The 12266-nt window shown below is 46.0% G+C and overlaps 2 protein-coding genes across 8 annotated transcripts in view; one reads left to right on the top strand and one right to left on the bottom strand.

The window, feature by feature from the left end:
- Positions 1-557: 557 nt before the first annotated feature.
- apex1 (APEX nuclease (multifunctional DNA repair enzyme) 1) lies at positions 558-8413 on the bottom strand. Of its 4 annotated transcripts, XM_067978529.1 has the most exons (5): positions 7675-8160; positions 7068-7600; positions 6263-6456; positions 3855-4047; positions 558-2663 (listed from the first exon to the last, which is right to left on the bottom strand). In XM_067978529.1, the coding sequence occupies exons 2-5, from the start codon at positions 7132-7134 to the stop codon at positions 2149-2151; spliced, it is 969 nt and encodes a 322-aa protein (XP_067834630.1). In that variant the 5' UTR covers positions 7135-7600; positions 7675-8160; the 3' UTR covers positions 558-2148. The 4 variants fall into 4 exon arrangements, 2 of the variants coding, with proteins under 2 accessions (XP_067834630.1, XP_067834629.1); XM_067978528.1 differs by having other exon boundaries at positions 7068-8160; XR_010960271.1 differs by lacking the exons at positions 558-2663; positions 3855-4047 and having other exon boundaries at positions 6369-6456; positions 7675-8413.
- osgep (O-sialoglycoprotein endopeptidase) overlaps positions 7540-12266 on the top strand; it is an 82279-nt gene continuing 77552 nt past the window's right edge. For 2 of the 4 annotated variants that reach the window (XM_067978533.1, XM_067978532.1), the window contains exon 1: positions 7543-8432. The gene's annotated coding sequence lies outside the window, so the exon portion shown is untranslated. Of the gene's footprint in view, positions 8433-12266 lie in introns of all 4 variants that reach the window. The other 2 variants (XM_067978531.1, XM_067978530.1) reach the window with 2 other exon arrangements.

Raw genomic sequence — 12266 nt, forward strand, 5'->3', positions numbered from 1 at the left:
AACACAGGCCAGGCCTGTTCCCCTTCTGCCCAAAATGCTAACCCTAACCTACCCTTACACTAACCCTAATGCAGCATTCCTAACCTTAACCCCCACCCTAACCCTAATGTAGCGTCACCCAAACGCTAACCCGGCCCTAATCCTAATGCAGCGCTACCCTAACCCAACTCTAATGCACCCTAACCGTGATCCTAAACCCTAACTCTCATGCAGCATTATCCTAACCCTTCTTACTGTACCAGGTCAGCTCCCTCTGGACCAGTGACCCTTGCTCCGTGATTGTGAGTCATGCGTAGTGGACTCTGGCAGTGCCTGGAAGAGAGTCGGGGATCCAACGAGCAGAATATTAATGGTTTGACCGGTTGCTTGCTCTCCCTCATCCTGTTCCTTTAAAGAAACGGTCACACCAGCAGCTGATCAAAGGGACTTAGGTCTACTCGCCCCATCACTCATTGAAAAAGTGAAACTCCCTGCTGAGCTCCCTCTCAGGGCACACACTGACACGCACCCCCAAGTATAACATCCCACAGCTTTCCTCAATATCGTCACAATCTTAATTTTCAGTTAAACGATGTTTATTAAACTGATAAAGATTTAATTACAGCACCATCAGAAATTGAGGCACCAGCATCTAAACATCACACAGCAACTGTAACAAACAAAAGAGTCCCACACACAGGGAGTCCCACATCCAAGGTCACCGACACAGAGACACCCAGATCCAGAGTTACTGACACAGAGAGCCCCAGATCCAGAGTTACTGACACACAGGGAGTCCCAGATCCAGTGTCCTTGACACAGAGAGTCCCAGATCCAGAGTCACTGACACAGGGAGTCCCACATCCAAGGTCACCGACACAGAGAGCCCCAGATCCAGTGTCCTTGACACAGGGAGTCCCAGATCCAGTGTCCTTGACACAGAGAGTCCCAGATCCAGAGTCACTGACACAGAGAGTCCCAGATCCAGAGTCACCGACACAGAGAGCCCCAGATCCAGAGTTACTGACACACAGGGAGTCCCAGATCCAGAGTCACTGACACACAGGGAGTCCCAGATCCAGTGTCCTTGACACAGAGAGTCCCAGATCCAGTGTCCTTGACACAGAGAGTCCCAGATCCAGTGTCCTTGACACAGAGAGTCCCAGATCCAGAGTCACCGACACGCATACGGTAGCATAGTGGTTATGTTACTTGAAGTTTCCATTAAATCCATTCCTCGGCTGAGTTTTTGTTGCACTGAAAGCTCAGATACAATGCCGCTGTCATTGAAGTGGGTGTAGGATGTCGTTACCCAAGCCGCTCCCCAGCCTCTGAAATGCGTCACTGGTAATATACTGCCCGTCCAAAGCCAGGAAGGGGACATCATCTTGAAATCAGAGCCAGGCCATTCAGGAGAGAAGTTAGGAAACACTTCTTCAAGCAGAAGGTGGTAGAAGTGCGGAACTCTCGCCCACAAAAAGCAGTAGATGCCAGCTCAATTTTTAATTTTAAATCAGAGATCGATAGATTTTTGCTAGCCAAAGGCATTAAGGGATGTTAAGCCAAGACGGGTGGATGGAGTTGAGGTACAGATTAGCCATGATCTTCCTGATTGGTGTAACAGGCCGGAAAAGCTGAATGGCCTCCTCCCGTTCCTGTATAACAGGCTCGAGGGGCTGAATGGCCTCCTCCCGTTCCCGTGTAACGAGCTCGAGGGGCTGAACAGCCTCCTCCTGTTCCTGTGTAACGGGCTCAAGGGGCTGAACGGCCTCCTCCTGTTCCTGTGTAACGGGCTCGAGGGACTGAACGGCCTCCTCCTGTTCCTGTGTAACAGGCCGGAGGGGACTGAACGGCCTCCTCCCATTCCTGTATTCTCATGATGCATCTCAACCTTGGGATGAGGGAGTCCTATTACCCAAAGGAACAATTTTCTCCATAATCAGAGCCAGAGACTTCATTGCTGGTGCGGGAGCGGGCACTGCAAGGACATCTAAAACCCGGGTCCTAATGCAAATAGGTCAAAGGGCTGCTGACCTCGCACCGCTGGACCACAAAAGCGGGAACAGGGTCCGAGTCAGATTGGGGGGTGGGGGTGGGGGAGGGGAAGAAAAGGAGTGCCGGGCTCAGTCCTGACACTGAGTTGGAAGTGGTTGCTATGGAGGGACAGCTTCACATTGCCATGTACAAGGTGATGGGGCAATGGTCGGAGCCCATGCCCTTCGAGCGGATCTTGCTGTCGCACAGGCAAGGGAGAAGTGCCTTGGACAGCACAAAGTAGTCCAGGCGCCAGCCCACGTTCTTGGCCCTGCAGTTGCCCATGTAGGTCCAGAAGGTGTAGGCGTAGGGGGTGTCAGGGTACAGGTGGCGGTAGCTGTCGACGAAGCCCTCACCCAGCAGGTTAGTGAAGCCCTCCCTCTCCTCCGCAGTGAAGCCGGGAGTTTTCTTGTTGGTCTTAGGGTTCTTCAGGTCGATCTCCCGGTGAGCGACATTGAGGTCTCCGCATAGGACCAGTGGCTTCTTGCTCTCCAGACCCTTGAGGTAGGCCAGGAAATCTACGTCCCACGTCTTGCGGTAATCCAGGCGCACCAGGCCGCGGCTGGAATTCGGCACATATGCAGTGACCAGGAAGTACTTGGTAAACTCGGCGGTGATGACCCGACCTTCCCGGTCATGCTCTTCAACTCCTAGACATCATTGCAAAAAGACACAAAGGGATTGGTCCATTAGGGTTGTATACAATGGCAGCGATTGGTCCATTAGGGTTATATACAATGGCAGCGATTGGTCCATTAGGGTTATATACAATGGCAGCGATTGGTCCATTAGGGTTATATACAATGGCAGCGATTGGTCCATTAGGGTTATATACAATGGCAGCGATTGGTCCATTAGGGTTATATACAATGGCAGCGATTGGTCCATTAGGGTTATATACAATGGCAGCGATTGGTCCATTAGGGTTATATACAATGGCAGCGATTGGTCCATTAGGGTTATATACAATGGCAGCGATTGGTCCATTAGGGTTATATACAATGGCAGCGATTGGTCCATTAGGGTTATATACAATGGCAGCGATTGGTCCATTAGGGTTATATACAATGGCAGCGATTGGTCCATTAGGGTTATATACAATGGCAGCGATTGGTCCATTAGGGTTATATACAATGGCAGCGATTGGTCCATTAGGGTTATATACAATGGCAGCGATTGGTCCATTAGGGTTATATACAATGGCAGCGATTGGTCCATTAGGGTTATATACAATGGCAGCGATTGGTCCATTAGGGTTATATACAATGGCAGCGATTGGTCCATTAGGGTTATATACAATGGCAGCGATTGGTCCATTAGGGTTATATACAATGGCAGCGATTGGTCCATTAGGGTTATATACAATGGCAGCGATTGGTCCATTAGGGTTATATACAATGGCAGCGATTGGTCCATTAGGGTTATATACAATGGCAGCGATTGGTCCATTAGGGTTATATACAATGGCAGCGATTGGTCCATTAGGGTTATATACAATGGCAGCGATTGGTCCATTAGGGTTATATACAATGGCAGCGATTGGTCCATTAGGGTTATATACAATGGCAGCGATTGGTCCATTAGGGTTATATACAATGGCAGCGATTGGTCCATTAGGGTTATATACAATGGCAGCGATTGGTCCATTAGGGTTATATACAATGGCAGCGATTGGTCCATTAGGGTTATATACAATGGCAGCGATTGGTCCATTAGGGTTATATCCTTTGCCCAGGGGGCCCTAGTAGACCAACAGGAAAGAAGGGACAGAAAGGAACCATCTTTTCCCATGGGGAAGCAGAGAGTAAATAGAGAACAGGTGGGGCTGGAACATCACTCACCGATCCCGAAGGTGACATTAAGTGGTTTGATCTTGCATAGCATCCCCACACCACTGTAACCCTCCTTGTCCTGAGAACAGGCCCAGTATTGGTGCGGGTATTCAGACATCTCCTTCAACTCAGCTGGCAGCAGTTTCTCTGCACACTTGGTCTCCTGCAGACACAGGATGTCTGGGCCTTCTGATTGCACCCACTGCAAAGGGGGGGGGGAAAATTTACAGCGTCAAGACACTACTGCTGACCAGGGACCAGCTTCGGCCAATAGCTCCGGTCATCTCCCCCCCCCGTCCACCACCCATTCACAAGATGTCCAGTCATCTCCCGCCGCCCCCCACCCAGACACAAGATGTCCAGTCATCTCCCCCCGTCCCACACCCAGACAAAAGGTGTCCAGTCATCTCCCCCCGTCCCCCACCCAGACAATGACCTTCCCTCCATCATTAGGTCAGAAATGGGGATGTTCGCTGATGATTGCACAGTGTTCAGTTTCATTCGGAACCCCTGAAATAATGAAGCAGTCCGAGCCCGCGTGCAGCAAGTCCTGGACAACATCCAGGCTTGGGCTCATAAGTGGCAAGTAACATTCGCGCCAGACAAGTGCCAGGCAATGACCATCTCCAACAAGAGAGAGTCTAACCACCTCCCCATGACATTCAACGGCATTACCATCGCCGAATCCCCCACCATCAACATCCTGGGGCTCACCATTGACCAGAAACTTAACTGGACCAGCCACATAAATACTGTGGCTACGAGAGCAGGTCAGAGGCTGGGTATTCTGCGGCGAGTGACTCACCTCCTGACTCCCCAAAGCCTTTCCACCATCTACAAGGCACAAGTCAGGAGTATGATGGAATACTCTCCACTTGCCTGGATGAGTGGAGCTCCAACAACACTCAAGAAGCTCGACACCATCCAAGATAAAGCAGCCCGCTTGATTGGCACCCCATCCACCACCCTAAACATTCACTCCCTTCACCACCGGCACACTGTGGCTGCAGTGTGCACCATCCACAGGATGCACTGCAGCAACTCGCCAAGGCTTCTTCGACAGCACCTCCCAAACCCGCGACCTCTCCCACCTAGAAGGACAAGAGCAGCAGGTACATGGGAACAACACCACCTGCACGTTCCCCTCCAAGTCACACACCATCCCGACTTGGAAATATATCGGCCGTTCCTTCATCGTCGCTGGGTCAAAATCCTGGAACTCCCTTCCTAACAGCACCTTCACCACACGGACTGCAGCGGTTCAAGAAGGCGGCTCACCACCACCTTCTCAAGGGCAATTAGGGATGGGCAATAAATGCCGGCCTCGCCAGCGACGCCCACATCCCATGAACGAATAAAAAGTGTCCAGTCATCTCCCTCCTCCCCCACCCAGACACAAAGTGTCCAGTCGTCTCCTCCTCCCCCACCCAGACACAAGGTGTCCAGTCATCTCCCCCCTCCCCCACCCAGACACAAGGTGTCCAGTCATCTCCCCCCTCCCCCACCCAGACACAAGGTGTCCAGTCGTCTCCCCCCCCGTCCCCCACCCAGACATAAGGTGTCCCGTCATCTCCCCCCGTCCCCCACCCAGACACAAGGTGTCCAGCCATCACCCCCTCCCCCACCCAGACACAGGATGCCTGGTCACCTCTGCCCCCGTCCCCCACCCAGACACAGGATTCCTGGTCACCTCTGCCCCCGTCCCCCACCCAGACACAGGATTCCTGGTCACCTCTGCCCCCCTCCCCCACCCAGACACAGGATTCCTGGTCACCTCTGCCCCCGTCCCCCACCCAGACACAGGATTCCTGGTCACCTCTGCCCCCCTCCCCCACCCAGACACAGGATGCCTGGTCACCTCTACCCCCGTCCCCCACCCAGACACAGGATGCCTGGTCACCTCTGCCCCCGTCCCCCACCCACACACAGGATTCCTGGTCACCTCTACCCCCGTCCCCCACCCAGACACAGGATGCCTGGTCACCTCTGCCCCCGTCCCCCACCCAGACACAGGATGCCTGGTCACCTCTGCCCCCGTCCCCCACCCAGACACAGGATGCCTGGTCACCTCTGCCCCCGTCCCCCACCCAGACACAGGATGCCTGGTCACCTCTGCCCCCGTCCCCGACCCATACACAGGATGCCTGGTCACCTCTGCCCCCGTCCCCCACCCACACACAGGATGCCTGGTCACCTCTGCCCCCGTCCCCCACCCACACACAGGATGCCTGGTCACCTCTGCCCCCGTCCCCCACCCAGACACAGGATGCCTGGTCACCTCTGCCCCCGTCCCCGACCCATACACAGGATGCCCGTTGGGAGACAGCAACATCATGATTGGGTTAGGGCGTCAGGGATAGGTTGTTAAGAGTGTGGGTAGTAGCGGTGGGATGAGGCAGTGGACTCCCTGTCCCTACCTCCAGGCTGTTCTTTTTCACCCAGGCCCGGATACCATCGACATTCCATGAGGTGATTTTTAGGTCGCTCCGTTTGCCATCCTCTGTCACCAGCTTCTCCGGCGCGTCCTCAAATGCGCAGGTTCGATCGCTATCCTTCGCAATCCCATCGTTGGCCTTGCCACCTCCACGTTTAGTCTTCTTGGTCACAGGTTCTGAGGGACAAATCAATGCAATCATTCCTGAACGGAGATAAGACTCCAAATGGCAGAATACGTTAGGGTTACGATAAGTGTGGGTACCCAACAGAGTGCGGAGAGAGTTAGGGTAAGTGTGTGTACCCAACAGAGTGCGGAGAGAGTTAGGGTAAGTGTGTGTACATAACAGAGTGCGGAGAGAGTTAGGGTAAGTGTGTGTACATAACAGAGTGCGGAGAGAGTTAGGGTAAGTGTGTGTACATAACAGAGGGCGGAGAGAGTTAGGGTAAGTGTGTGTACATAACAGAGTGCGGAGAGAGTTAGGGTAAGTGTGGGCACGCAACAGAGTGCGGAGAGAGTTAGGGTAAGTGTGTGTACATAACAGAGTGCGGAGAGAGTTAGGGTAAGTGTGTGTACATAACAGAGTGCGGAGAGAGTTAGGGTAAGTGTGGGCACGCAACAGAGTTAGGGTGACCCTGACCGACCCCCTCCCCCAGGGGCTACCTGGGGTCAGTGACCCTGACTGTCTCTCCCGCAGGTTACCCGGGGTCAGTGACCCTGACTGGCCCTCTCTCCCGCAGGTTACCCGGGGTCAGTGACCCTGACTGGCCCTCTCTCCCGCAGGTTACCTGGGCCCGGGGTCTCCTCGGGTTTTTCCCCCGCTACTGATTCTTCTTTCCGCGCCCTTTTCGGCATCTTCCTCCCGATCAACAGCAATAGCAGCTCAGCCGGGCCACAAGGTCTCCCGGTAAACGGAGCACGGAGCAGGGACCGGGCCACAAGGTCTCCCGGTAAACGGAGCACGGACCGGGCCACGAGATCTCCCGGGACACGGGGTCTCCCGGTAAACGGAGCAGGCCACGGGGTCTCCCGGGACACGGAGCAGAGACCGGGACACGGAGCAGGGACCGGGACACGGAGCACGGACCGGGACACGGAGCACGGACCGGGACACGGAGCACGGACCGGGACACGGGGTCTCCCGGGACACAGAGCAGGGACCGGGCCACCCCGGGACACGGAGCAGGGACCGGGACACGGAGCACGGACCGGGACACGGGGTCTCCCGGGACACGGAGCAGGGACCGGGCCACCCCGGGACACGGAGCAGGGACCGGGACACGGAGCACGGACCGGGACACGGGGTCTCCCGGGACACGGAGCAGGGACCGGGACACGGAGCACGGACCGGGACACGGGGTCTCCCGGTAAACGGAGCAGGGACCGGGCCACGGGGTCTCCCGGGACACGGAGCAGGGACCGGGCCACGGAGCACGAACCGGGCCACGGAGCAGGGACCGGGCCACGGGGTCTCCCGGTAAACGGAGCAGGGACCGGGCCACGGGGTCTCCCGGGACACGGAGCAGAGACCCGGACACGGAGCAGGGACCGGGCCACGAGGTCTCCCGGGACACGGAGCAGGGACCGGGACACGGGGTCTCCCGGGACACGGAGCAGAGACCCGGACACGGAGCAGGGACCGGGCCACGAGGTCTCCCGGGACACGGAGCAGGGACCGGGACACGGGGTCTCCCGGTAAACGGAGCAGGGACCGGGCCACGGGGTCTCCCGGGACACGGAGCAGGGACCGGGCCACGGAGCACGAACCGGGCCACGGGGTCTCCCGGGACACGGAGCACGGACCGGGCCACGGGGTCTCCCGGGATACGGAGCACGGACCGGACCACGGAGCAGGAACCAGGACACGGGGTCTCCCGGGTGACGGAGCGGGGGCCGGGTAGACTGCGCATGCTCCGCGGTTGGCTGTCCGGATACCGCCTGAGCGCAGATCACAACTACAGGCCAGAAACCTGCAGCAACCGGGGAACTACAGCCAGTAACATCCGCGCCGAGCCTACTCCCCATTAAACCCTGCGGACCCACTCCCCGACCCTGGGAACATCCCCTGGCTCCGGCGGGCTCCGGGAAATTAACGACGGCCATCAGGCAACCGGTTAGACAGGAAGTGGGGACCTGAGAGAAAGAAGGATCCGGTGAGAAAATAAATACTAAAGAATATAAACTGTAATTATATATATATATAGGGTTAGAGACACTAATTATATATATATAGGGTTAGAGACACTAATTATATATATATATATAGGGTTAGAGACACTAATTATATATATATAGGGTTAGAGACACTAATTATATATATATAGGGTTAGAGACACTAATTATATATATATAGGGTTAGAGACACTAATTATATATATATAGGGTTAGAGACACTAATTATATATATATAGGGTTAGAGACACTAATTATATATATATATATAGGGTTAGAGACACTAATTATATATATATAGGGTTAGAGACACTAATTATATATATATAGGGTTAGAGACACTAATTATATATATATATAGGGTTAGAGACACTAATTATATATATATAGGGTTAGAGACACTAATTATATATATATATAGGGTTAGAGACACTAATTATATATATATAGGGTTAGAGACACTAATTATATATATATATAGGGTTAGAGACACTAATATATATATAGGGTTAGAGACACTAATTATATATATATATAGGGTTAGAGACACTAATTATATATATATAGGGTTAGAGACACTAATTATATATATATAGGGTTAGAGACACTAATGATATATATATATAGGGTTAGAGACACTAATTATATATATATAGGGTTAGAGACACTAATTATATATATATAGGGTTAGAGACACTAATTATATATATATATAGGGTTCTATACACTAATTATATATATATATAGGGTTAGAGACACTAATTGTATATATATATAGGGTTAGAGACACTAATTATATATATATATAGGGTTAGAGACACTAATTATATATAGGGTTAGAGACACTAATTATATATATATAGGGTTAGAGACACTAATTATATATATATATATAGGGTTCTATACACTAATTATATATATATATAGGGTTAGAGACACTAATTATATATATATAGGGTTAGAGACACTAATTATATATATATAGGGTTAGGGACACTAATTATATATATATATAGGGTTAGAGACACTAATTATATATATATAGGGTTAGAGACACTAATTATATATATATAGGGTTAGAGACACTAATTATATATATATAGGGTTAGAGACACTAATTATATATATATATAGGGTTAGAGACACTAATTATATATATATAGGGTTAGAGACACTAATTATATATATATAGGGTTAGAGACACTAATTATATATATATAGGGTTAGAGACACTAATTATATATATATAGGGTTAGAGACACTAATTATATATATATATAGGGTTAGAGACACTAATTATATATATATAGGGTTAGAGACACTAATTATATATATATATATAGGGTTAGAGACACTAATTATATATATATAGGGTTAGAGACACTAATTATATATATATATAGGGTTAGAGACACTAATTATATATATATATAGGGTTAGAGACACTAATTATATATATATATAGGGTTAGAGACACTAATTATATATATAGGGTTATATACACTAATTATATATATATAGGGTTAGAGACACTAATTATATATATATATAGGGTTAGAGACACTAATTATCTATATTTAGGGTTAGAGACACTAATTATATATATATATAGGGTTAGAGACACTAATTATATATATATATAGGGTTAGAGACACTAATTATATATATATATATAGGGTTAGAGACACTAATTATATATATATATAGGGTTAGAGACACTAATTATATATATATAGGGTTAGAGACACAAATTATATATATATAGGGTTAGAGACACTAATTATATATATATATAGGGTTAGAGACACTAATTATATATATATAGGGTTAGAGACACTAATTATATATATATAGGGTTAGAGACACTAATTATATATATATAGGGTTAGAGACACTAATTATATATATATAGGGTTAGAGACACTAATTATATATATATAGGGTTAGAGACACTAATTATATATATATAGGGTTAGAGACACTAATATATATATATAGGGTTAGAGACACTAATTATATATATATATATAGGGTTAGAGACACTAATTATATATATATAGGGTTAGAGACACTAATTATATATATATAGGGTTAGAGACACTAATTATATATATATATAGGGTTAGAGACACTAATTATATATATATATAGGGTTAGAGACACTAATTATATATATATAGGGTTAGAGACACTAATTATATATATATAGGGTTAGAGACACTAATTATATATATATAGGGTTAGAGACACTAATTATATATAAATATAGGGTTAGAGACACTAATTATATATATATAGGGTTAGAGACACTAATTATATATATAGGGTTAGAGACACTAATTATATATATATAGGGTTAGAGACACTAATTACATATATATATAGGGTTAGAGACACTAATTATATATATATAGGGTTAGAGACACTAATTATATATATATAGGGTTAGAGACACTAATTATATATATATAGGGTTAGAGACACTAATTATATATATAGGGTTAGAGACACTAATTATATATATATATAGGGTTAGAGACACTAATTATATATATAGGGTTAGAGACACTAATTATATATATATATAGGGTTAGAGACACTAATTATATATATATAGGGTTAGAGACACTAATTATATATATATATAGGGTTAGAGACACTAATTATATATAGGGTTAGAGACACTAATTATATATATAGGGTTAGAGACACTAATTATATATATATATAGGGTTAGAGACACTAATTATATATATATAGGGTTAGAGACACTAATTATATATATATATAGGGTTAGAGACACTAATTATATATATATAGGGTTAGAGACACTAATTATATATATATAGGGTTCTATACACTAATTATATATATATATAGGGTTAGAGACACTAATTATATATAGGGTTAGAGACACTAATTATATATATAGGGTTAGAGACACTAATTATATATATATATAGGGTTAGAGACACTAATTATATATATATAGGGTTAGAGACACTAATTATATATATATATAGGGTTAGAGACACTAATTATATATATATAGGGTTAGAGACACTAATTATATATATATAGGGTTCTATACACTAATTATATATATATATAGGGTTAGAGACACTAATTATATATATATATATAGGGTTAGAGACACTAATTATATATATATAGGGTTAGAGACACTAATTATATATATATAGGGTTAGAGACACTAATTATATATATATATAGGGTTCTATACACTAATTATATATATATAGGGTTAGAGACACTAATTATATATATATATAGGGTTCTATACACTAATTATATATATATAGGGTTCTATACACTAATTATATATATATATCGGGTTAGAGACACTAATTATATATATATAGGGTTAGAGACACTAATTATATATATATAGGGTTATATACACCAATTATATATATATATAGGGTTCTATACACTAATTATATATATATAGGGTTAGAGACACTAATTATATATATATATAGGGTTAGAGACACTAATTATATATATATATAGGGTTAGAGACACTAATTATATATATATAGGGTTAGAGACACTAATTATATATATAGGGTTAGAGACACTAATTATATATATAGGGTTAGAGACACTAATTATATATATATAGGGTTAGAGACACTAATTATATATATAGGGTTATATACACTGTAATTATATATATATATAGGGTTAGAGACACTAATTATATATATAGGGTTAGAGACACTAATTATATATATATATCGGGTTAGAGACACTAATTATATATATATATATATGGTTAGACACACTAATTA

This window comes from Heptranchias perlo, unplaced genomic scaffold, assembly GCF_035084215.1.
Source record: "Heptranchias perlo isolate sHepPer1 unplaced genomic scaffold, sHepPer1.hap1 HAP1_SCAFFOLD_306, whole genome shotgun sequence".
In the NCBI taxonomy this organism is placed as follows: domain Eukaryota; kingdom Metazoa; phylum Chordata; class Chondrichthyes; order Hexanchiformes; family Hexanchidae; genus Heptranchias; species Heptranchias perlo.